Below are 26923 nucleotides of genomic sequence, written 5' to 3' on the forward strand. Positions count from 1 at the left end.
ATGGACAAATTCTTAGAAATGCACAACCTTCCGAGACAGAACCAGCAAGAAATAGAAAATATGAACAGACCAATCACAAGCACTGAAATTGAAACTGTGATTAAAAATCTTCCAGCAAACAAAAGGCCAGGATCAGATGGCTTCAAAGGCGAATTCTCTCAAATATTTAGAGAAGAGCTAACACCTATCCTTCTCAAATTCTTCCAAAATATAGCAGAGGGAGGAATACTCCCAAACTCATTTTATGAGGCCACCATTACCCTGATGCCAAAACCAGACAAAGATGTCACAAAGAAAGAAAACTACAGGCCAATATCACTGATGAACATAGATGCAAAAATCCTCAACAAAATACTAGCAAACAGAATCCAACAGCACATTAAAAGGATCATACAACATGATCAAGTGGGGTTTATCCCAGGAATGCAAGGATTCTTCAATATATCCAAATCAATCAATGTGATACACCATATTAACAAATTGAAAGAGAAAAACCATATGATCATCTCAGTAGATGCAGAGAAAGCTTTCGACAAAATTCAACACTCATTTATGATAAAAACCCTCCAGAAAGTAGGCATAGAGGGAACTTTCCTCAACATAATAAAGGCCATATATGACAAACCCACAGCCAACATCATCCTCAATAGTGAAAAATTGAAACCATTTCCACTAAGATCAGGAACAAGACAAGGCTGCCCACTCTCACCACTCTTATTCAACATAGCTTTGGAAGTTTTAGCCACAGCAATCAGAGAAGAAAAAGAAATAAAAGGAATCCAAATTGGAAAAGAAGTAAAGCTGTCACTGATTGCAGATGACATGATATTATACATAGAGAATCCTAAAGAAGCAACCAGAAAACTACTAGAGCTAATCAATGAATTTGGTAAAGTAGCAGGATACAAAATTAATGCACAGAAATCTCTGGCATTCCTATACACTAATGATGAAAAATCTGAAAGTGAAATTAAGAAAACACTCCCATTTACCATTGCAACAAAAAGAATAAAATACCTAGGAATAAACCTACCTAAGGAGACAAAAGACCTGTATGCAGAAAATTATAAGACACTGATGAAAGAAATTAAAGATGATACAAATAGATGGAGAGATATACCATGTTCTTGGATTGGAAGAATCAACATTGTGAAAATGACTCTACTACCCAAAGCAATCTACAGATTCAATGCAATCCCTATCAAAGTACCACTGGCATTTTTCACAGAACTAGAACAAAAAATTTCACAATTTGTATGGAAACACAAAAGACCCCGAATAGCCAAAGCAATCTTGAGAACGAAAAACGGAGCTGGAGGAATCAGGCTCCCTGACTTCAGACTATACTACAAAGCTACAGTAATCAAGACAGTATGATACTGGCACAAAAACAGAAATATAGATCAATGGAACAGGATAGAAAGCCCAGAGATAAACACACGCACATATGGTCACCTTATCTTTGATAAAGGAGGCAAGAATATACAGTGGAGAAAAGACAGCCTCTTCAATAAGTGGTGCTGGGAAAACTGGACAGCTACATGTAAAAGTATGAAATTAGAACACTCCCTAACACCATACACAAAAATAAACTCAAAATGGATTAAAGACCAAAATGTAAGGCCAGACACTATCAAACTCTTAGAGGAAAACATAGGCAGAACACTCTATGACATAAATCACAGCAAGATCCTTTTTGACCCACCTCCTAGAGAAATGGAAATAAAAACAAAAATAAACAAATGGGACCTAATGAAACTTCAAAGCTTTTGCATAGCAAAGGAAACCATAAACAAGACGAAAAGACAACACTCAGAATGGGAGAAAATATTTGCAAATGAAGCAACTAACAAAGGATTAATCTCCAAAATTTACAAGCAGCTCATGCACCTCAATATCAAAAAAACAAACAACCCAATCCAAAAATGGGCAGAAGACCTAAATAGACATTTCTCCAAAGAAGATATACAGATTGCCGACAAACACATGAAAGAATGCTCAATATCCTTAATCATTAGAGAAATACAAATCAAAACTACAATGAGATATCATCTCACACCAGTCAGAATGGCCATCATCAAAAAATCTACAAACGATAAATGCTGGGGAGGGTGTGGAGAAAAGGGAACCCTCTTGCACTGTTGGTGGGAATGTAAACTGATACAGCCACTATGGCGAACAGTATGGAGGTTCCTTAAAAAACTACAAATAGAACTACCATACGAGCCAGCAATCTCACTACTGGGCATATACCCTGAGAAAACCATAATTCAAAAAGAGTCATGGACCAAAATGTTCATTGCAGCTCTATTTATGATAGCCAGGACATGGAAGCAACCTAAGTGTCCACCAACAGATGAATGGGTAAAGAAGATGTGGCATATATATACAATGGAATATTACTCAGCCATAAAAAGAAATGAAATTGAGTTATTTGTAGTGAGGTGGATGGACCTAGAGACTGTCATACAGAGTGAAGTAAGTCAGAAAGAGAAAAACAAATACCATATGCTAACACATATATATGGAGTCTAAAAAAAAAAAAAAAAAGGTCATGAAGAACCTAGGGGCAAGACGGGAATAAAGATGCAGACCTACTAGAGAATGGACTTGAGAACATGGGGAGAGGGAAGGGTAAGCTGGGACAAAGTGAGAGAGTGGCATGGACATATATACACTACCAAATGTAAAATAGCTAGTGGGAAGCAGCCGCATAGCACAGGGAGATCAGCTGGGTGCTTTGTGACCACCTAGAGGGGTGGGATAGGGAGGGTGGGAGGGAGGGAGACACAAGAGGGAAGAGATATGGGGACATATGTATAACTGATTCACTTTGTTATAAAGCAGAAACTAACACACGAGTGTAAAGCAATTATACTCCAATAAGGATGTTAAAATAAATAAATAAAATATAAAAGATAGGGACGCTCCAGTTCGTTTTCAAAAATCAACAGGAGGAAATTAAAAAGCTTTCTATTTGACAGGAAGACTTTGAATAAAGGTAAAGATGAACAGAAACAGAACAAAGGTGGGGGCAGTCTCTATGGCACAGTTGGGGACCTGAAAACTTGTCACCACTTTTGCCAGTACTGTTTCTTCAATAGTGCCTTGCCCTACTGCTGCCATTAGTGCCAAAAGTGAACAGATAACCAGGAAAGAACTCTGACTATCTAAACTGAAGGCTCACAGTTGTTATAAACATCCCAGAAATTAATACCACAGAAGAGCTGCAGAAAATTGCTTATTTCATTTCTTTCAACCCCAGCTGTGGTTGAAGATTGCTTCATTTTTAATTTTTCTAGCTCATCAAAAAGAACTGGAAGTTCAATATCACAGAATATAGTTATTCATTCATAGATGTTTGTTAGGCAACTGCCAAGTGCTAGGCACTAGAGCAGTCTTTTGTGGACATAGAAGTCAACAAAACAGAGAAAGCCACGGCCCTTGTGAGGCTTACATTCCAATAAAGGTAACAAACAATAAATAACATAATATAACATAACATAACATAATATAATATAATATAATGTAATAATGAAATACTGGTGGTGGTCAGTGCCACAAAGAAAAATAAAGCAGGACAGGAGAGCAGGGACTGTGTATTATTTTAACCCATCAACCATATGCTCATTAAGGGTGAAGTTTGCTTACCTCCGTGCCTATAGGGCCTCAGTCCAGACAGAGATGGTATATAATAATGAAAAGAAAAGCAAATATAGATAAAGAGCAAAGGTAGTTTTAGATTTGTGCTTATCTATGTGGCAGATAACAGGTAAGAGAGAATCAGTAAAGGTTTGGGACTGGTGTGATCAATATGTATCTCCAGGAGGTTTGATTCAACCTCAGTATACAGGATGAGTGAGAGTTGGGGGATGGGGAGTGGGGGGATCCACACCAGAAGTGAGGACACCAGCTTTCTTGAGCAACATCATTCAACAGAACTTTCTGCAATGATGGAAATGCTCTATGCCCTGATGTCCAATACGGTAAACACCCGTAGTTCTGAAGCACTTGAAATGATTGAAATGAAGTGACTGAGGTGCTAAATGTTTTATTTTAGTAAATGTAAATGTAAATATCCATATGTACCTAGTGGCTGCCACGTTGGACAAGGTGGTTCTAGGGCAATCCAAGCTAGATCCTGGGTGCTGATGGTGTGACTAGAATGGGAAGCCAGTAGAGAGGTTAGATTAAGTTTAAGATCTTGGGCAAGTCACTCAACCTCTTTGAGCCTCAGTCTCCTCCTGAGAAAATGGAGCTAATTAGACTTATCTTCCATCTATGAGAACTCACCCAGAACTGTGAGAAAATAAATTTCTGTGGTTTGAGCCATGCAAAAAAAAAAAAAACTCACAAACCACAAAGACTGTCAACTATCAAATGATGCCTTGTGATCAGCATCTGAGTCTACATTGCACTGGAAGTGTAATTGTACAATCTTCTTGGGGGGCAATTTGGAGATAGATAGATGAGAGATAGATAGGTAGATAGACAAATATATTTATTTATGATAGATCTATTTATAAATAAATAGATCTATCATCTATTTATTTACTTTATATTATCTCTTATATATGCATTAAAAATGTTCATGGCCTTTGACACAGTAAGTTTCCTTACTTAAATATATCCTAAAGAAATAATCAGGGGCTTCCCTGGTGGCGCAGTGGTTGAGAATCTGCCTGCCAATGCAGGGGACACGGGTTCGAGCCCTGGTCTGGGAAGATCCCACATGCCGCGGAGCAACTAGGCCCGTGAGCCACAACTACTGAGCCTGCGCTTCTGGAGCCTGTGCTCCGCAACAAGAGAGGCCACGATAGTGTGAGGCCCGCGCACCGCGATGAAGAGTGGCCCCCGCTTGCCACAACTAGAGAAAGCCCTTGCAAAGAAACGAAGACCCAACACAGCCAAAAAGTTTTTTAAAAAAATAAATAAATAAATAAGCCAAGCATTAAAAAAAAAAAATCAAAAAAAAAAGAACCAGGTTTTAAAAAAAAAAAAGAAAGAAATAATCAGACACTCAGGCAAATATGTAAGTGGAAAGATGTTTATTAAAGTATTATATATAGTAGCAAAGTTAGATGGAACCTAAATCTTGAACTATAGATTACCTCAAGAAGTAAAGCCTCATCCATCTATTAGAATACATACACTAACAAAATGGTGATGTCAAATAATATTTAATAAGATGCCTGTGGAATATTATTGCTAATTATATAGCTCTATGTATTGACAAAAGACTGAGAGGAAAGCAAGCCAACCACTAGTGGTGGTTATAATTAGGTGATGGGATTACAATTCGTTTTATTTTTTTCTTGTATCTTTTCATATTTTCCAAGCTCTCCATGATAAGCTTGCATTGTTTTCTTTTGTAATGAAGTAGTGGGGGTGGGAAAAGATTTTTAAAAGAGGAAAAGTAACATTAAAAAAAATTTTTTTTAAGATTTTTTTGATGTGGACCATTTTTTAAAAAAAACTCTTTATTGAATTTGTTACAATATTGCTTCTGTTTTATGTTTTTTAGGTTTTGGGCCATGAGGCATGTGGGATCTTAGCTCCCCAACCAGGGATCGAACCCACACCCCCTGCATTGGAAGGCAAAGTCTTAACCACTGGACCGCCAGGGAAGTCACAACATTTTATTTTTAAAGAGATATTCTTTTTGAAATAAATAGCACCACCCAGAGCCCCCAAATCTTGACATCAGGATGAAGGCAGCTTCCCAGAGCTAGAGACAAGGGATATGGGTCTCAAAACCTTTGTAGGTTCCAGAGGTCCAGGAATTTATTGTGGCCACTGGCCTGGCGCGAGGCACCTCTCTCCCTTCTCCCCCGCTGGGCCAGCAGCTGGGCTTCCAGGCAGGAGAGCTGTCTGCAGGACATGGGGAGGGCCCAAGGGAGGGCAAAAGTGACAGAGGACAAATTGCTTGGCATGTCCATCTCCACCTGTCTCCATCTGCCACCCACTCTGACTTCCTGTGTCCCTGTGCCTCGCTATCCACATCTCTCTCTGCCTTGTGCCCCTGTCTCTAACCCTGCCTCTCTCTGTGTCTGTCTTTAGCCCCCATCCCCAGGCAGCCTCTGCCTCCCCACCCTCCGCCCCCTCCTGCCTAGGGATGCTGCTGAGCTTGGCAGGGTGCTGAAGGTTCTGGGACCTGTTGCAGACCTGGGAGCTGCTTCCGTCAAAAGCACGTTCTCACGTGTTATGAATCAGAAGAGGGTGTCTTGCTTCGTTCTGCCTGATCTCAACAAATTCTACATATAGTCCCCACACTACTCCCCGCTACCCGCAATTGCAAGGAGCAAGGCGGGAGGCATTCTGAAGGCTGTCCTAGAACATGTCAAGTCACTGAGGGGACAGACTGGGGAGTCACATCTGAATTCTGAGTGCAGAGATCTGCCCTCACCCACCCTCGCCCGCCCTTGCTGAGCGTTCTCTGCTGAAAACATGTCCCTGGGCCGAGAACAGCAGGCCTTGGTCCGGAAGCTGAGCCACTCATTAAGCACTCCCCAGAAGACCTGATGCTGGGAAGGAAGCTGCCAGGGCACAGGGCATGGCTGGGCTTGGAGGAGGGGGGAGGGATCTCACATCTGGGCTGGGCAGCCTCCTCTTCTGCTGATAAAAACTCAATGCCATCCACCTAGGGACCCCAAGAGCTTGTCTGCAGCTCCCCTGTTCCCCAATGGCCAAGTGGGGTGGTCGAGGGAGGGTGGCCCAGGGGGCAGACCCTTGTCTGGAAGAATGATCCTCAGAGGCAATGAACAGACCAGGTGAAGCAGGCCTCTTAGGTCCCAGGGGTTCTTCAAAGAACTGCTCCCCTGTGAACACAGGGCCATATTCTGTTTTACTGGATTTTATTTTGCTTTTCCTTTGCTGCCCTTCCCCTCACCCCTTACCTTCCCTCCTGCCCATGAACCTGCAGTGACTCTGGACAAAGAGCTCCCCTCTCTTGGTCCTTTAGTGTCCCCACCTGCAGGGTGATGGAATTGGAGCCTCATGGTCCTGGCCCCATAGTGAGGGCACGTCCCTGCCCCAGCCCCCAGGCCCTGCACTGTAAATACTGGGCTTCTGCACTTTGTTGGGGGAAATCTGCTGCTAGAGTGTTAGAACTAGACGGTTCTTCCGTCTCCACAGCTTCACCTTGCCCTTCTTCTGAAGAGCCTCCTCTGTGTCTCACCACAGTGTGTCTCGGGGGCAAAGGACCCCACTCTCTAGAAAGAGTTGTCATCTGTTTTAACCTTTGTTACTCCAACTGTGAAATGAAAGCAGCCTGGGCTAGAGGATCAAAGCAGGACTGAAGGTGGAGGGTTTGCCCCAGGGCAGAAAGCCACTGACTGTCAGCCGATTTGAATTAGAAAGTGCTGGGTGACTGACTTCTGGGTTTCCTTTCAAACAACCGAGTTGGTTCTGTGGGCCTGCGCGATGGTGGCAGCAGGGGCCCACGCTAACTCAGGGAATCCTTTGGGAGGCTGCGCAGTGAAATGAAATTGGTCAAATCAGTTTTCAAGTTATTAAGTGGGTACTTTAAACATTTACTTCTCTGAGAATGGAGTACAATAGCAGACACAGAGAAGCTATTTGTTGGATGAATTGAATGAATGAAACAATCATTGAATCAGTGAATCCACAAGCAGTACTAGGCATGGTGCTGTCATATCAAATCATCCAGGATTTGGGACAAATTTTGAGCTGGAAGAAGATCTAGACCAGCAAACTGTGGCTATGTGAAGTGGAACCTCTGGCCTGGGGGTCACACGCCTAGCGATATCAGCACCAAAATCCGTGGCCAGTGTCTTTTCTCTTACCTGCTATCTTCAAAAGAGAGCATGTTAACAAGACTCACTGTGTTGAGTTTTTCCGAATTTGCCTTGGAATTTCCAGGACAGACATCTAGGAGGAGGTGACAGTTTTATGCCCCAGGGAGTTGGTAGCATCCTGGCACTGGATAGAAAGTTTTTAAGCTGGTCATCTGGAGTCACAAAACCCATCAATGAGGGCTTTGGAACCAGACCCCTGGGGTGAGTCCTGGCATCACCCATTTAGAAACTGTGTGACCTTGGACAGGTTGTGGACTGTCTCTGAGTCTTCCATTTCTTAACTAAAAAATGGAGAAAAATAGTTCACTGAGCTGTTGCGAAGATTCACTGATATAATTTGTAAGACACTCTGAACAGTTCCTGAGTGAGAGGAAGTCCTCAATTACCGTTGACTGCTGGAGTGGTGCAGCTCTAGCCCTTACGTGGAGCTCTGAACATCAGTACGCTCAGAATCACCTGGAGAGCATTTCAAAGCAGAGCTCCCTGAGTCTCTGCAAGGGAACAATGGGGTCAAGCATCTGGATTTTTTTTTTTTTTTTGCGGTACGCGGGCCTCTCACTGTTGTGGCCTCTCCCTCTGCGGAGCACAGGCTCCGGACGCGCAGGCTCAGCGGCCATGGCTCACGGGCCCAGGCGCTCCGCGGCATGTGGGATCTTCCCAGACCAGGGTACGAACCCGTGTCCCCTGCATTGGCAGGCGGACTCTTAACCACTGTGCCACCAGGGAAGCCCAAGCATCTGGATTTTTAACAAACACCTGTGTCTAGGTGTCTAGACACCTCATGTTTCACACAAGTCTGATGTAGGCAGCTCTCTGTGCCCACATCTGAAAAAATCAGGTCCACATCTACACTTTGTACTGTGATATGAGTTGCCTTCCCTGCAAGATGGAATGCCAGGAGGGCAGGAATCAGGTACACGGCTACATGGTTTTTACAGCACGTACATTATATGGTCATCAGTCAGTTGAAAGGTAACATTTGGTCCCAAGGACTGCCACTAATTTCAGGGGCCAGAGCCTCTGGAACCCAGGTTTTCAGCTAAGTATATAAAATCCTGAGCTGTGTCTGCATCTTCTTCCAATTGGCTCTTGATGACATTGTCTGTTTCAGTCAACGTGCAATGACTGTTCTCTAGAAGAGATGCCACATAATTCATCTTACAAGTTCAGTCCTAGAAAGATGTCATTCCTCCTGACAGATGCATATGCTTCCTTTTATCCTGCTGTGGTGGATTATTTTTCCAAAGATGGTCACAAAAATATCTCCCAATCCACATGCTCTTCGGCAATGTGACCTGCTCCTCCAGCTCAGTCAGGACACGAAGTCCACTCCTTGAATCTGGGCAGGTTCTCTGGCTGCTTTGACCAAGAGAATCTGGTAGAAGTGATGTCGTGCCAGTTCTGTGCATGGCCCTTAACTGGGCTTGCAGCTTCTTCTTCCTATCTCTGAGAAACCAGTTGCCATGTTAAAAGTGTAACTACTCTGAGACCATCATGAGGTGAGAAGCCCAAACCCCATGGAGAGGGCCTGCAGGATGAGATGCATGGAGAGAGAAGCCAAGGAGCAATGATGCAGCAACACGGGACTAAAGAAGCCATTCTTGGAAGTCAATCCTACAGTTCCAGCCACCCCACCTGCTGCTGTGCATCTCAGAGATGAACTGCCCAGCAAGATGCTCCCCTAATTCCTAACCCATAAAATTTTGAGCAAAGTAAAATGATTACTTTAGGCCACTAAGTTTTGAGGCAGTTTGTTATGCAACAATGGATACCCAAAACATATGCTATGAGAAAAGGTAACCATCATGTTTTCCTTTTTTCCTTGGTTGCCAGGAAGCTCAGAGCTAGATTTCTGACTCAACTGTAGCAATCACCCATAACTTATCCCTACCTCTTGCTTTATGTATATAACATTTGATATTTAACCCTATGTTAATTAGATTAGATTTGTATCTTTTATTATAAAACTCTCCCACTTTCTTTTGATAAAGAAATGGGAGGATGTTGGGAATTTTATTGCTTCCTCCACCCTTTCTATATATTTAAAACCTCCCATGTGTCAAAGTTCTACTTAATTTCCAGAGCTGGCCCTGGGTACAGAACTAGTGCTGTTGCCCAGTGGGTCACATTTTCACCTCTGTGATTCCCTCTCTTGCCCCCATCCTTCTCTGGTTCTGGTTTATGAGTACCTCTCACTCTCAACTTTCAATCAACCAAATTTCAATTTTCATCTTTACAAGTGGTCTCTCAAGAACCAAAGGGCTTGAAATATCTAAAGAAATGGATTTCTTTTGAGGAAGTTCAAGTTGAATAGTCAAAGAGATATTTTTGGTCAAGGTCATGGTTATAGAATAAATAATACCTGAGGACAGTGTCATATGCAAACAAGTCTCTGTGTGTCCTTGGGCAAATCCCTGAAGCAGAACTGATGATGGCTTTCAAGTACTGAGCAGTTAACACAGCCAGATCCTCTACAGGTCCACAATCCTTTGCATGAAATCTTTAGAGCTATATGCATTTTGGAAATCAAACCATTATAGATTTTAGAAAGGTTACAGATTTTAAAATCTATAACCATTATAGATTTTAGGGTACATACAGCATGTAGCTTACATTACCTAACACTCCCAGTGGATACTGAGGTATCACCCTGTGATCAAACGCATCAATATTTCTACAGCAAAATACATGAAAAGTCACAATAACAACTCTAAATAGTTTTACTTACGTTCAGGTCACATTTTTGTTGCCAAGTGAGTTCAAGTGAGATCAGATTTTACTGCCAAATGAGTTATGAAAAATGCTTTCAGTTCTCAGAACTTTCTAAGTTTGGCATTGTGGATGGAGTTTGTGGTCTCATACTAAGTACTTGCTTGTACTGATCTCACTATCTCATAAAACTACCAAATGATTAATATTAGTATTATCCCCATTGTATAGATGAGAAAATGGAGACTCAGAGACATTAAGTCATTTGGTAGAGGTCAAAGAGCTCATAAATGGCAAGGCTGGGTTTAAGCTCAGATGTGTCTGATTTTTAAACCTAGATTCTTAATTATTATCCTATCCTGTCTCCTTTGCTCTGTGCCCCTGGTCACATGAGAAGAAACCTTCCGATAGAGGTCTCTGGGAAGCTAATTTTTTAGGTTGAGGGATTACTAGGGAAGAAGAAGGAAACAGGGAGAGAGAAATTTCCTTTTACAAAGTAAATAGAATATAACCTTTCCTCTCCAACCCCAGTCCTCAATGGAAAAGCTAAGCAACCTGGATCAACATACAGAAGAGGAGAGTCTTCCAGAAATGCTCCAATTCTTTTCCCCAACTTCTTTTGGCTTGTGGACATTGGACTTTTATCCCACTGCTGCCACCACATGTAAAGAAATAGGTATTTTAAAATGGGCTTTGCTTTATAGAAAAATGAAAGTCCCAAATCTTTATTAAAACATAATGCTTAGAAGGAGCCCTGGGGGACTTCCCTGGTGGCGCAGTGGTTAAGAATCCACCTGCCAGTGCAGGGGACATGGATTTGATCCTTGGTCTAGGAAGATCCCACATGCCGCAGAGCAACTAAGCCCGTGCGCCACCACTACTGAGCCTGCGCTCTAGAGCCCATGAGCCACAACTACTGAGCCCACATGCCACAACTACTGAAGCCTGCATGCCTAGAGCCCGTGCTCCACAACAAGAGAAGCCTCCACAATGAGAAGCCCACGTGCCACAACAAAGAGTAGCCGCCGCTCGCCACAACTAGAGAAAGCCCGCGTGCAGCAACAAAGAGCCAACGCAGCCAAAAATTAAATAAAATTTTTAAAAATACATTAAAAAAAAGAGCCCTGCACTTAAGGCCCATAAAGATGTGACTTCCAATATCAGTAATGTCATTCACTGGCTCTAAGATTTGAGAATGTTTTCTCCTATCTAAAGGGCCTGCCTAGAGAAATCCCTTCTTTGCCTCTACCTCTTGGTCCACGTGAAAGGTTGGGCCTGGGACAAGCCCTCTAGGTCTTCAGACAGCCTGCAGGAGAGAGGGGATGTACGTGCTCTGGGCTGAGGGAGCCTCACACTTCCCCATGGTCATTCATTCAAAGTAATCCTCTTACGGTAGTACCCTCTCTGGACCTCTCACCCTTGGTCCCACAGTCACAAAACAAGTCTTACCTCCCCGTCCAGTGTCAGGACAGACCTCTTTAGAGGCAACTGAGCTGTGGACACCTTTGTGCTTCAGCCTGTCAAGCAATCCATCCTAATGAGTTTTCACTGTCCAGACTTTATGCCAAAACAGAAAAATCTCCCTTTCTCCTTTCATTCACTTGAAACAAAATTGATTGTTCATCATGCACCAGACACTGTGTTAAGCATGGGGAATTCATTTCTTCATTCATTCATTCATTTAAAGGACATTTATTGAGCATCTTCTATGTGCCAGGCAATGTACATGGCACTCTGAATACAGCTGTCAATGACAGAGAAAACAATCCCTGTCCTCACGGAGCTTAGATCTTAAGTAAGTCAGGCATGGTCTCTGACAACCCAGAGCTCATTGTTTTGTAGAGAAACTCTCAAAATATAGTGTGATATCTAGTACAATTGATGTAGCACAGGACTCTATAGAAATGCAGACATCCAACCTGGACATGGGGGACATGATATGGACACAATATCTTTCTGGGGGAAATGACAGAGACACTAAATCTGAAGACTGAGTAAGGACTATGGTCAAGAGCAGAGAAGAGTGTTTTAGGCAGAAGCAATATGTGCAAATAGAAGAAATATCATGGCTCACACAGGGAACAGAGTGTAGCCCTCTGAGGTCAGGGCAGAGGGTTTGAGGTAGAAATTAATGGACTTGTGGCTAGAGAATAAGGAGGAGTACATCCCGCATGGCCTTTTCTGACAGCAGTGGAGAACTTGGAGCAGGTTACACGTAGAGGTAGGAGAGAAAAAAAAGGGTTCTTTGTTATGATTGTTACAAAGCTTCACTAATGACACATTTGGAGAATGACCTCACCCTCATGTGGAATGGGCAAGGGGGAACCTCCTGACACCTACCTGGACTCCTGATGCCCTTGGGGATCCTCTGCCTGAATTTGAGACCCTGAAACAAAGCTGTAGCCTGCAAAGGTGGTGGCTGTGACTGAAGCTGTGGCGTGTGCATTCCTCTAATCATTAAGATGAGTTTCTGAGCTGCTGGGTAGCTAACTCTAGTTGGTGTCAGGGTAATTAACCAAGCTGCCTGAACTTTATTCACAGCCTGACAAGGTGCACTCCTGGGACTTGTCACTGTGGTTAGTCGGGGGGCGGGGGACTTGACATAGGCTGATTAGGGAGTGTTTTACACAGCAAGAAGCTCTCTGATCTTCAGCTGAGTGGGGTTCCCCCCTCCTACCTCATATCAGAGATGCCTGCGAGGCTAGAGCATAAAGATCATCCAGTCCAACCCTCTCATTTTCAGATGAGAGAACAGCCGTTCTGAGCATGGTTGTGGTTTTCCCAAGGCTGCACAGCGAGTTTGTCCTGGAGATGAGATTAGTGCAGATCCTCATGTTTTTGCTCACAGCCTTTTCTCTGTCGTGTCCTTGCTTTGTTTTTTTTTTCAAGGCTACTTCTTAAATCACTGCTTCTCAAACCTAATGTACATAGGAATCGCTGGAGAACTTGTGAAAATGCAAATTCTGATTCAGGAGGTCTGGGTGTGGCCGAGGCTCTACACCTCCAACGACCCCCAGATATTGATGCTGCTGGTCTAAGGACCATATTATGAGCATCAAGCTGCCCAAAGACCCTTTCCCAGAGACCACCTGCATTTTCAGTGAAACTGGCATGAGTTACCTGTGCTTATGGCTCGCTAGCTCCAATAGGCCCTGAACCCCAAGACCCCTGAAATCAGACTACCTCTGGTTAAAGGGTTCTCATAGGTCCTACAGTCCAGCTCCTGTGCACACCTGAGTCCCCTTGTTCTGGTCAGGGCTTTTGTATGTTTCAACAAATCAACTCAGTTCATTCCACTAAAGCAGGGTTTAAGGGACTGCAGGGAAGCCAGGGCACGAAAGACATCTCTGCTCACCTGCCCTACTCCCAGCTCTCTAAAGACTTACGTACTCATCAGTTTATTCATCCCAACAAAAGCAAACAAACAAACAAAATCTGCCACCCAAGTTCTCAAGGCTGTGTGACCTTCAAAACCCAGTGCCCGTCATAGCTGGAAACTTTCCTCTCTACTCCTTGTTTCCTTTCTGAACGAGAGAATCTGATGGGCACAGCTCATCTGTTTGAGTCTCTTTTCTTCTCTGGGCCTCAGAAACACCTGCAACAAAGTGACAGGACTTGACTAGGTGGTCTTCCGGGTACTCCCAGGTGTTGATTCTCTGTGACTCTAAGGTTTTTTGCAACCAGGTACTTTAGGAAAACACCTTTATCCTGCCTGCTGGGGAGGACATTCACTCAAAGGAACTGCTTTGGGTACTGTTCTCTCCAACTGGTGAAGTAATGACAACAGGTACCCAAGAAAATGGGAAGTTTTCATATTTCATTTACATGACTGATGCCAGGATACCATTCCCAAGTGGTGACCATCCCAGCAAGAATATGAGGAGATACAATTCTCAAGGCTCAATTCTCAGACAGGGGGTCAAAGGGCTTGGGCATTACCTCTGTGGGTAAGTCCTGTCCTTTCTAGGCCACTGAGACTATTCTCATCCAAGTCACATTTTCACAGCTGAGAAAACTAAAGTTCTTCTTAGAGCTGGTCTTCAATGACTCCATCATAATTCTTATTTTACTTTTAAAGTCTAAGTCCTTTCTTAATTGAAAGAAGTTTGAAGAGAAGGCAGATATTGCTACTCCCACCACCTCTATGCCCATCTTTGGCTCAGGCCCTATTGGGTTCCCACAGGCCACAGCTGCCGGGGGATGTCTGAATATGTTACACAGGAAGTTTCATGGCACTCCCCAATGGGGGATTATTTTTCAGGTTGCACTTAAGAAGAAAGGCTTCTTTGTGTCAATACCACAGAGGGTTTAAACCTCCTTTCTTCAGCCCTCTGCCTTCATATTTCCACTGTAGCCCCTCATCCCCAGCACAAAGGAGAGTGACTGTCCTACAGAAAGAACACAGTTACTAGAAAAAAATGACAAAGAACTTTCAGCAGCCAAGGTCACCCAGCCATGACCAAGGCTTTCAACACTTCAGTTTTTGAAGTCAGAAGAGACACTCCAGCTCAGACTGTGTTATACGGAACCAGGACACTGTGAGACACCTGAGGTGGATAAACACAGAGCTAGGATGATGCCTTTAGATAGCTACATTATGGCTTCTTAAACTTCCGATTATTCAGAGTTGAAAATTTGATGAAAGATAGGGACTTGTTCTTAGATAAAAGCCCATGTATAAACATGGGTAAGGTGTTCCCTGCAATTTCAGAAGCTTTATATCCACCCTAAGCCAACTCGAGAATCTACCCATGGACCACCATACTTCAGGATGGCCACTTTTTTATCTATAACCAGCCGTGTTGGACTTGACTTTTAGATGCAGATGCTAGAGCCCAGTCAGCAGCTGTCCCCCAGGATTCTCTTGGGCTGTGCACACGTGACACTCCATTGGATATCCTTGGTCTTCACCATTCAACCAAGCGTTGACTAACAGGAGAATGTATGACTGACTGGTGTTAAGAGAGCCAGGCCAAGCAGGGGCTGCTTCACACAAACTGACTTCGCTTTTCAACAAATATCGCCCAGTGGCTGAAACCTGCTTTGGCCAGACATGTGTGTGAGCATCAGCTTACAGGAAGGAACGGCACTCAGCAGGATCACAAGGAGTGTGAAGGAGGCCAGAGGTAGGTGGGCTGTGGCTTGGCCCGCGACATGGTGACAAAGAGCTGGGAACCTTGATTTGTGTCTCTTTGCTCAGCCCCCATGAGCAGTGGACTGAGAATCTGGAGACCTGGTTGCAAGCCTCATGTGTGACACGCTCTGATGCCCAGAGGTAAGTCTCCTGATGCTGCAGCGTCTTGATTTTCCCGTCCATGAAACAGGGAGCAAGTGGGTTACCCAGTCTCCACCCCTAGCCTGAGCATGTCCTAATTCTATGTGGAGAAGGACAGTAGGAGACAAGATAAGAGGTCTCACTCCAGCAGTTTCCTCCTCCGGAGTCTGGTCTGGGACCCTTGATACCCAATACCAATGGTCCCTCTTACCCCCTCCCCTAGGCATGAAAGTTGAACCTTTGTGGCAGGTAACACAACTTGCCTTGTGTTCTGCACTTGAGTGCTCTTGAGTTTCTGCTCCCCAGAAAGATCAGTTTCTTGCCAATGTCATCACTTTTAGCCAGCAGGGACCTATCAGTGGCTCCATCAGGTGCTGGAGGCCCCAACCCCCCTTGGCTTTAAGTCTGAGCCCTGGGAACACTGGGGAAACTTAATTCTCGAACACCTTCCACTCAAAGAGCCACTGTTCTGCAAAACCAGTGCTGGCCCCTGCATTTCAACAGCTTTCGGGTGGGTTTCCCACCCCAGACGTCGATAGGGCCCAAAACGCCTGTGAATGTGTTGACCTGACTTCAACCGCAGGCTCGGTTTCAAAGGGTTGGCTGAAATCTTAGCCCGCCCTCATTCCGTGTGAGGCTTGCTCCTGGAAGCCTCCGGCTGGATCTCAGTTACTGGGAAGGCTTTCCCTGAATGTGGGTTTTCACCCAGTGGCTCCTGATGAGCCATTTCTCGTGGCAGGATGCCCACCTTGTAGGGGAAGCAGCCTTGGTTCTGGGAATTTCTTGCCTCATCCCTCCTTCTTTCTGTGCCACAGGTTGATAGGAAAGGGCACCAGATGTGCCATCAGAGAAACTGGGGTGTAGCCCTGCCTACCCCTCCTACTTGCCATGCAACCTTGGACAAATCATTTCTCCTCTGTGGGTCTCAGTTTCCCCTCTGGGCTAAGAGTATCTGGTTTGCCTTCCTCATGGGGAGGAATAAAAGCGCTTTGTAAACAGGAAGCCCTACAGAGTTCTATCAGGGAACCCACTCGACTATTTTGGACTTTTTTCTATTTCCCTTCCTGCGCTTGAGAAATTAGCAGGCAGATTGTGAAAAAACAGCCCTGACTTTGTAATTACAAATGTGCACACGTCCCACTGAGCATCTTTTTCAAAAGGCATATTAAGCAGCACAGACCGCAGGGGGGACCCATGTAAACAGGCCTCCTCAGATCCTGGCAGAAAGGGCCCGGAGAACGCAGCAGTCCCCAGGAGCGGCTGGCTGTTCTTGCAACCCCAGCCCCGCCTTGCAGCCCTAGCAGCTGTATGTTTATCTCCCGCAAGCAAGGTTCTGGTCCACGGCGAGGGGGTGGGATCCTGGTACTCTGCAGGATTCGTGCTGCTCCAAGTCCACACCATGCCTTCCAGATTCAAATCCCCCAGACTAGAAGCTTTCCAGGAGCTCGCCCTCAGAAAACTCTCCCAAAGCCCCAGTGGCGCCCCTCTGCAGGACTGGTCATTTACCACTTTGTATCGTAAGTTTGCATGTCCAAGTGTCACTTCTTATAGTAGACTGGGAGCTTTCAAGAGCAGGCTGTGTTTTCTTCCTGTTTTCTCCCTCATGGAGCGCAGCATACAGTTGGCATTTGGTACATTTTGAATCGAGGAAGAAAGAGAGGCGGGGCAGAATTAAGGCTGCATTAAGTCTCTCATTTATGTTATCTCATGTGACTGTCATGCCAGCCCATGGGGAATGTTGCCTCTGCTTGGCCAGTTAGGACACTGATGCCCCATGAGTTTATGTCACTGGCTGAAGACCACAGGCCTTGTTGTGATGTTGGGATTTGATGCCACATCTACTCAAAGTCCTTGCTGTTCCTTGCACTCTCTCGTCAAGCTGTCCAGAGGCAGGAACATAGGCTGTGAAGTGTGAGCAGCAAAGAGCCTTAACGAATGAAGCCAAGTGTCAACTAAACCCAGGAGTCCTGCCCTGACACAAGGGCAGGGCCTTCTCAGATATCAAGGCACCATGGCTACGCTGGCTGGACCACCTCTGCTTTTTAGCAAGGATTTCGGGAGCTATCGCCATGTGTTCCCAGAGCCCTAGGGACCACAGGGATGCAGGACATGAGGGCACACTGCGCTTGCCTGAGCTGCTAAGGGCCATGCTGGGCAGGCCTCTCCTCCCTCCCATGGTGACATTCCACATGACTAGTTTTACAAGCCAGCTCTCCTGAATGGCTGAGGGGGTGAGAGGGTCTCATCCAAGGTGGGAACACTGCCTAGGATATCCAGGAAGCCGCCAAGCGTCAAGACACAGCACCACCACCTTGCTCACACGGGAGGAAGAAAAGGAGAATGTAATTCAACTTGGGGGTGGTTTATGGAAGGCTTCCCAGATGATGGGAGGTGAAGATTAATTCTGAAGCGGGCATGGATGTTATTCAGGACAGGAAGGGCATTCAAGGCAGAGATGAGGTGAAAGACGGCATCGATCATTCACCGACGACAAACAGTTGGATCTGACTGCGGTAGAAATTGAAGGGAGCAGGGCTGGAGGAGAGGGGAGGGGCAGCGGGTAGCGGAGGCAGGGGAGCAGGCAGAGGCCGACTGTGACGGTCCTTGTGAGCCATGCTGAGGAGCTGGATCCCCAAGGCAGGGAGGTGTAAGGAGAGTTTTGAACAAGGAGTGGTGTGCTCAGAGGCAGGTTCTAGAAAGACCACTCTGGGAGTTGGTGGGAGATGCTGGTCTCTGGGAGCCAGTCTTGGTTCTGTGGACAAAGGGTGTCCCTCTAATGAAGTGCTAATTGCAAACTGGTCAGTCACACTTTGGAATGCTCTGGGTCCCAAGATCCCAGGTCCAGCTATGCTCATATGAGTGTGGATGTTGACCAGGAAATGGGGCCAGCTCGTTTTCTCGGAAAGAAGCAGTCATTAAAATGCACTGCTGGTGGGAACGTGAATTGGTACAGCCACTATGGAGAACAGTATGGAGGCTCCTTAAAAAACTACAAATAGAACTACCATATGACCCAGCAATCCTACTACTGGGCATATACCCTGAGAAAACCATAATTCAAAAACAGTCATGTACCAAAATGTTCATTGCAGCTCTATTTACAATAGCCCGGAGACAAAAACAACCTAAGTGTCCATCATCGGATGAATGGATAAAGAAGATGTGGCACATATATACAATGAAATATTACTCAGCCATAAAAAGAAACGAAATTGAGCTATTTGTAATGAGGTGGATGGACCTAGAGTCTGTCATACAGAGTGAAGTAAGTCAGAAAGAGAAAGGCAAATACCATATGCTAACACATATATATGGAATTTAAGAAAAAAAAATGTCATGAAGAACCTAGGGGTAAGACAGGAATAAAGACACAGACCTACTAGAGAATGGACTTGAGGATATGCGGAGGGGGAAGGGTAAGCTGTGACAAAGTGAGAGAGTGGCACGGACATATATACATTACCAAACATAAAATAGATAGCTAGTGGGAAGAAGCCGCATAGCACAGAGAGATCAGCTCAGTGCTTTGTGACCACCTAGAGGGGTGGGATAGGAAGGGTGGGAGGGAGGGAGATGCAAGAGGGAAGAGATATGGGAACATATGTATATGTATAACTGATTCACTTTGTTATAAAGCAGAAACTAACACACCACTGTAAAGCAATTATACTCCAATAAAAAAAAAATGCAATCCTAAGACATCAAGGACCCCTCGAGCTCTGTTTATTTTCGCGTGCTGATAAAATCCTCAGAAAGAGAAGCCAGGCCTTTCAGAGCCTGCCTGGATTGCTGCAGGTCTGCGAGAAGTCCGATTGGGAAGTGTGGGTGACGATTTCAGAGGGGATGGAATATGAGCTGGCCTGAGGAAGTGGGCACATGGGGGTGAAGGAGTTCTGAACACAACTGCACAGCTCAGGGTCCCCAGAGCTGCAGCTGCAGCCAGTTCAACTCCGCCAGCATGGCAGAGAGTACCTGTGTGCAGAGACCTTTCAACATACGGGTGCGGAGCCAGGGAGCACTGGGGGAGAGGAAAGGGCCACTCTGCAGTGTGTGCCTTTTGGAAGGGATGACCAGCTCATCCTCTTAGTGGGGGTCAAACTGGGCTTCTCTACGTGCATTTATAATAAATTCTGCCCTGAAGTTCCCACTAAAGGAACCTACACATCAGATTCCCATCCCCCTTACCCATTTCTTGCTGGAACAAAAATTCCCAATAATTTAGGAGGTCAGGCAGGGTAGGCAGCCTCTGAGATAGCCTCTCTGATCCCCGTTTCATGTATTCACACCTGTGTGTTGTCCCCTCCACATTGTACCAGCGTTGGTCTATGTGACCAATTGCATCCAATGGAAGTGAAGGCATGTCACTTCCAAAGTAGGTTATAAAAGACACTTGGCATCTCTCTCTGTCTTGGATCACTTGTCCTGGGGGGAGCAGCCACATCACAAGCAGTCCCATAGAGAGCCGACATCAGGAGGAACAGAGCCTGCCAACAAAAGCCACCTGAATGAGCCCAATCCAGCTTTCAAAGGACTGCAGCCTCGGCTGACATTGTGACTTCAATTTCAAGAGAGAGCCTAATATTCTCTCTCTAGTGAGAGAAGAGACCTGGGTCTGAGTCCACACCAACCTTATGATCTTGGTCAAGTTACGTAACCTCAGCGATAGCATTTCCATCCCTAACATGGAGGTAATAACAGTACCTACCTCAAAATGCCGTGATGAACAGATCAGTTAACAGGGGTAGTGCAATTAGCCCAGGGCCTAGTATTTACTAAGCGTTCAATAACCAGGACTAAACACCCCCACCGCTTTTCCAGCCCCTCCTCCCAGACTTTCTGTGGCTGCTTCTGCTGGAGACTCTTTCCTCCGTCTCTCCACCTATCACCCTCACCCATTAGGCTTACTCAGGTGTCCCTTTTGCGCCACCCCCAGTTCCTCTAGGTAGATAATCACTCCCTCTTCGGGGCTCCTACCACGCATTGAAGATTGTCCTATTTTTTTTAAAAATCATAATTTATTGTCATTTTTCTGGGTCTGCAAGAGCATTTATATCCTCAGGGACACGCACATAGTAGGCATTCGGGAGAAACGCATTAACTGAAAGGCTTTCTTGGCCTTAGGTAAAAAACGCCCAGGAGGGAAGGAAGGTTGCTCTTCTGCTGACTTGAATATTCGCTTGCAGCCTACGGCAGCTATAATTAGGGGGATGTCTTTCACTCTCATGTGTTCCTTTTACCACCACAGACAGCTCTTGCTATTTCATCCAGTTCCTTTTTGAATAATATCTTAGATTTGCTTTTATTTTATCTCTTCTCATAATTTCATCTCCCCTTTCAACCTTATCTTTTAAATGGAGACAGCAAGTGCCCGTATAATTGAGACCGTAAATGCACACATTCATTAAAGCAGTTGACACAAATTTACTCCTTCAATTTGGGGTCTTAACCTGGCCCGGGTTAATCCATTCATGTGAAGTCGATCAAAGGTGCAGACTCTTACTCCCAAATCCTTGTGCCACCTCCCCCATATTTGCCCTAGATGCAGAGAACGCCCCATGGAGGCACCACGTCACATGGCTTCTTCACCTCAAGACAACTCTGCTTCTCAGAGGGGAAGTCGGAGCTCCAAGAGCTGTGGCCTCAAACACAGGACCGCATGCTCCCCAGCAAGGGGAATGCCAGGAGTCACCCACCTTGGGCTTTGGCCCAGGCACCATCTCTAACGCACTGGGGACACAGGACACCTCGCCTGGCCTCCGTCACCCTCCATTTCTTTGTCTGTGTGCTAGGGACAATGACACCACCCTCTTGGGATTTGTTCACCCAGTATTTCTTAGGTGCAGACTCTGCACCCTGCTCTGTGCGAGGTCCAGCATCTGCCTGGGCCAGGGGGACACTCCCCTGTGCTCCAAGGGCCTCTAAGCCTTGATAGGAGAAGGTCTGTCACCAGACCCTCTGCAAGGAGACAGTGGGGGCATTGACTAGAGGTCTAGAGGACACCAGAGAACAGGGAAGAGGGACAGCCAGCCAAGGCAGGAGCCCTCAGGGAGTGTGTCAGGAGGTGGAGGCACCAGAGCTGAAGGCAGTCTGAAAGGAGGAGGAGAAGGAACAGGAAGGTGGGCTCGCATGTATGCATCTGGCTGCGTGCATGCAGGGCAGAGCCAGGGTACAAGACAACCGCAGTGTGGTGTCCCAAGTACATGAAGCAGGAGTGGGAGGGAGAGAGGGAGCCCAAGAGCCTGGCACTAGCCAGAACACAGGACAAAGGTAACACAGATGAAAGTGCTCGGGGAACTCTGATGTGTGGGCCATCGTCTGTTCCAGAACACTTTCCTTTCCAGCTGCCCATTCTCACAAAAAAACATGCTGAAGCCAGCAATTTTTTTTAAAAAAAAAGCAGTCATCCTTCCTACAGATTTGCAGAGGACAATGAATTACGTGAATGTTCACGAGTTGTCATATAATCAAATGATTGGCGATTTTCTTTCTAATTTCCCTTTCTTTCCCCAGTTGTGTTTCTACTGATTTCATGTTTCAGGAACATAAACGCCACTTCTCTGTTGTGTTTTTAGGAATAAATCGAGAGGCACCCATTTGATTCCATTATCCAAGAAACAAAATCATTCTCCCTCTGTCCAGCCCTGCAATCCAATCACCTGCAGGAGATGAGAAAGGAAATCATTCTGTCTTTCTTTTGCTTTTTTTCCTAACTAGTGGTATTTGAGAAAATTGAGTATGTTGTGCTTGATATTCAGGGCCCAGGTCCTCAGACAGAGCTGGGGATTGAAATGGGAGAATGTTGGTTGGTTATAGAGGCAAGTATTTCACAGCATTCTTCAACCCCTATGAATGTCTTTGTAGGTGAAATAATTCATTTTGTTGTGACACTACCTTAAATATTTCCATGCAGGTAAGACTCAGAGCATTGTAAATAGTCCCTTTTTATTTATCACACATGTGAAAATTTCACATTTCTTGTTGGGATTGTGAAAGCAGGATGCCTCACCCCAGTAACCCAGTACTGTTGGCTTGAGTCCTGGCTCTGTTCGTGGTATGACCTCCATCATAGACTCCTGGGTCAAGTGGGGACAGCTGGAGGCAGTAGAAAGAGCACTGGACTTGGAAGTGGACAGACTGGATTTGAACCACAACTCTGCTGTTTACTAGCTGTGACTTTATGGCAATTTACTGAAATTTTCTGAGCCTTAGTTTTCTCATTTTGTCAAGTAGGGATAATAACCAGCCCACTGGATTACTGCAGTAAGTAAAAGAAAGAGATGGCACATGGAAAGGTCTGAGATAGTGCTCAGCTCAGCACATGGGGATGCTACATACAGTCGCATGGTTTCTACCCTGCCCAAAAATGCCCAGCCGAGGGGCACGTGGAGCTGACATCCTGCCTCACTTCTTCTTTTTTTTTTTTTTTTTTTGCGGTACGTGGGCCTCTCACTGTTGTGGCCTCTCCCGTTGCGGAGCACAGGCTCTGGACGCGCAGGCTCAGCAGCCATGGCTCACGGGCCCAGCCGCTCCGCGGCATGTGGGATCTTCCCGGACCGGGGCACGAACCTGTGTCCTCTGCATCGGCAGGCAGACTCTTAACCACTGCGCCACCAGAGAAGCCCCCTGCCTCACTTTTTAAACCTGCTGGTCACTCATACAGGGTTCTTTAAAAAAAATTCATCTACCCAGAGAACTTGTGGATGATTCACCCCCAGAGAGAGCTTCTTTGTAATTTACATGAAAGTGCAATGTGGAGAGAGGGGTCCCTGAATACAGGAGGTGAATCTCCACTCCACTCCGTTGGTTTCTGCTCCACCATCCTCCTGCCAAAAAACCATCCAGCCTCAGCTACAAGTCTGTGCAAAAGCAGACTTTGCACCACGTCCTGAAACAGCCCAGCTCATCTTCAGATGTCTCCGTTAAAAAGTATTATCTTAGAGTTTCAGTTTTGCAAGATAAAAAGAGGTCTGGAGGTGGATGGTGGTAATGGTTACACAACATTTTAAAATGCTTAAGTTGGTAAATTTTAAATTATGTGTATTTTATCACAATTTAAAATAATAATTTTTAATTTTTAAAATATTCAACTTTTTAAAAAAAGAGTCTAGCTCCATTTGGTGCTGAGAGGCAATAAACCGATACTTGACATAGCAGGGGAGTGGGGACTTGCCCTCTGATAGTCAGAACTGAGTACCTATGTGGGGAAAATGTATTTTCTTATGTTTGAGCTGAAATCTGTTTTCATGTAACTTTTCTCCATGGTGGTCTTTGGGGCGCTAAAGAATAAATGAATCAGTAAATATCGTGGGCTCACTGGGCTAATTTAGTGTACTGTTTAGGTTAGGTTAGGCTGTATTATGCTGCAGAGAAAAAATCTTCGGGGCTTAACACAGTAAAAATATATTTCTATCCCACACTGTGAGTCTATGTATGATGTGTGTGTGTGGTGCAGAGGTGGGGGAACCTATGCAAGACCCACACGCAGGGAGTTTTCACTCTGTGGGCCACTGTTCCCAGTCGTGGCCATAGGAGAGAGCCTGGGGAGTCCTGCACGGACCTTTCCCTGCTGCAGCCAGCAAGGGGCACCTTTCCCTCCAGTGGACTTTTCCTTGGCAAGTCACATGACCTTGCCACTTACAAGGGGTCCAGGAAATGTCGGGGAGCAGATGGCCGCTCCAGGGAGCATTGCCGTCTCTGTGACTGATAACTGTGGGCTGATCTGGCTGGGATCTTAGACAAGGTGCTGTCCTCAGGCTCTGGTGCTGGCCTGGGTCCTGCAGGCAACCTCCCTTCCCATTGCCAGGACTCAGCTTTCCCATCAGAGAACAAAGTTATTGAGGCATTTGAAAGCACAGCTGGGAAAGACCCCAAAGAATATGGGAACGTGTGAAAAACAGAAATCTGTCCAAGAAGCCAGGGCCCTTTTTCAAATGTTTGGCCCTAGATTCCTCTGAAGCAAATTATGAGTATGAAGAAAGACTCCATTTCCGTTCCTATTTTACCCCAGCCTGTGATGTCTCCAGCCTACAGAATCGCCCCACTTTTAATAGTGCCTGGGGTGGAAGCAAAGGTCTGGTCTGTGGCCACAGAGAGAACTTTTGTCTCCAGGGGTGTCTGACCTGCCTCCATCCTGAGGGTTACTATAACTTTTTTAATTAAGGCAAAGTTTGTAGGGAGTTTGCTCTTTTGATGTGGCAGCTGTAGCTGGAAAACAGGCCTATGTATAAGACTTTACTGCCTGCCGGTGGCCCAGCAGCCTGCCACCCACATATCAGAGCCCACACCCCATAAACAGCCCAGATCATGTTTCTTTAGAGCAGGCCGTGTGAGATGGGCCTGGGACCACCATGACATGGAAGGACCACCTGTGCTGACAGTCTCATGGGGCCTGGACCACCCAAGGGTCCCCCCCAAAAGGGGGGTAGTGTTTTGAGGTGGCAGAGGAGTGGATAAGGTGACCTCTAGAGACCCGTGACTAAGTGTTTATTCTTGACCTTGATGTTCTACAAGACCCAGGCAAGAACCACGTGAGGAGGGGCACGGAGCCAGAACGATCCTTCAGGATCATCCAATCAGAGCACACGTTTCTGGCCCTGCTCAATGGGGGGAGGGTAGGGGGGCTCCTTCGGGCATCTTTATATCCCAGAATCCCACATGCAGTAGGCTGGTAACATCGATGTGAACAGAACTGACAGATGTATCTTTGGGGAGAGTGATGAATAGAGTGAATTTTGAGCATGTTGTTCTATTATATTCAATACCCATTTAGGAGCCCCTACTATGTACCAGGTATCTGTCCTAGGCACTGACAATTCATCAGTAAATAGTAACCCTGCCCAATGAGAGCTCATATTCTGGCGGATCTGAAGTTTATGGCAGCCAGTGGAATGCAGCCAGGTCACACAGTTAACCAGTGGCAGACCTGAGACAAGAATGCGTTTGCCAGCTCCCATGAGAGCAGTGCTTCTCAAGCTTTCCCATTAAAGAGACCCCCATGGGGTATCTGGAGGCAGAGCCCAAAGCAGCCAAATACAGATGTGACATTTCTTTGACTTTCCAATATTTACTTTAAAAATTCATACAAATGGTGACGTCTATGCCATTTCATATCCATGTTTGTTTTACTATAAAATAATGGTGTAGGTTACTTAGTATATACATGTATATATATATATATATATATATATATTTTTTTTTTTTTAAGTTTCCACCTTGTTGATCCTGCATCTCTGTATTTCCCTTGGCACACAAACGTACACTCCTGGGGATCCACAGGGAGGGAAGTACATTTCCAGCTCACGTGGACTCTTCTAAATGTCTACAGGCCTTATGACCTGGCTCCTCTTTGCTTTTGTTTTTAAAATGAATTGCATCATAAGCAAAGTTAAAAACAAATGATACACTGGGGAAAAAAGTTTTGCAAATTATATTGCCTTGATCTCCCAAATATATACCCTACATATCAATGAAGAAGAAAGACCACGAGCTCAATACCATCTATAACCATTTACATAGAAAGATATACAAATGGCTGTTAAACATAGAAGACTGTGCTTAGCCTAATTCATAAGTGCAAATTTAAATTATGTTGAGATACTAATTTTTAGCTCTCAGATTGGCAAAAATCTAAATGTTGGCTAACACACTGTATTGGTGAAAGTTGCAGAAATGGTTGTGTTCACCCACTCCCGCTGTTGGGATGCAGAATGGCTCAGGCCCTGTGGAGGGCAATTTGGCAATATTATAGAGCAAGCACATTCATGAGCAAGATTCTCATATTAGGTCAACCACTTCCTTCTGAGTGCCAGTTATATTTTTAGCACTGGCTAGAAACTTTATGAGAATAATGAGGTGTACACACAGAGCCTGACCCCAAGGAGATTGTGACCCTGCTTAGAGGCACTGGAGATAGGACATAGTAAAAATAACAATATTTTAACTCTTGTTTATCAAGAACTTCCACATGTAATAGGTCATCAAGCATCACAGAAATCCTGCAAGGTAAGTATTTTTCTTTCTATTTTTCAGTACAGAAAACTGAAGTAGAGGATAATTTGCCCAAGGCCACAATAAGGTAATCCCAGAGCTAAATAATCCCAGAGCTAAAGTAACCCCAGAGCTA

The 26923-nt window shown here is 45.3% G+C and overlaps 1 protein-coding gene across 1 annotated transcript in view; it reads right to left on the minus strand.

The window, feature by feature from the left end:
* Nucleotides 1–15026: 15026 nt before the first annotated feature.
* Nucleotides 15027–26923, minus strand: part of RPS24 (ribosomal protein S24) — a 452664-nt gene continuing 440767 nt past the window's right edge. Inside the window, exon 5 of the mRNA XM_060111544.1 lies at nucleotides 15027–15037. Coding sequence (XP_059967527.1) covers nucleotides 15035–15037 — 3 coding nt within the window. The 3' untranslated portion in view covers nucleotides 15027–15034. The remainder of the gene's footprint in view (nucleotides 15038–26923) is intronic.

This window comes from Mesoplodon densirostris, chromosome 1, assembly GCF_025265405.1.
Source record: "Mesoplodon densirostris isolate mMesDen1 chromosome 1, mMesDen1 primary haplotype, whole genome shotgun sequence".
NCBI classification, from domain to species: Eukaryota; Metazoa; Chordata; class Mammalia; order Artiodactyla; family Ziphiidae; genus Mesoplodon; species Mesoplodon densirostris.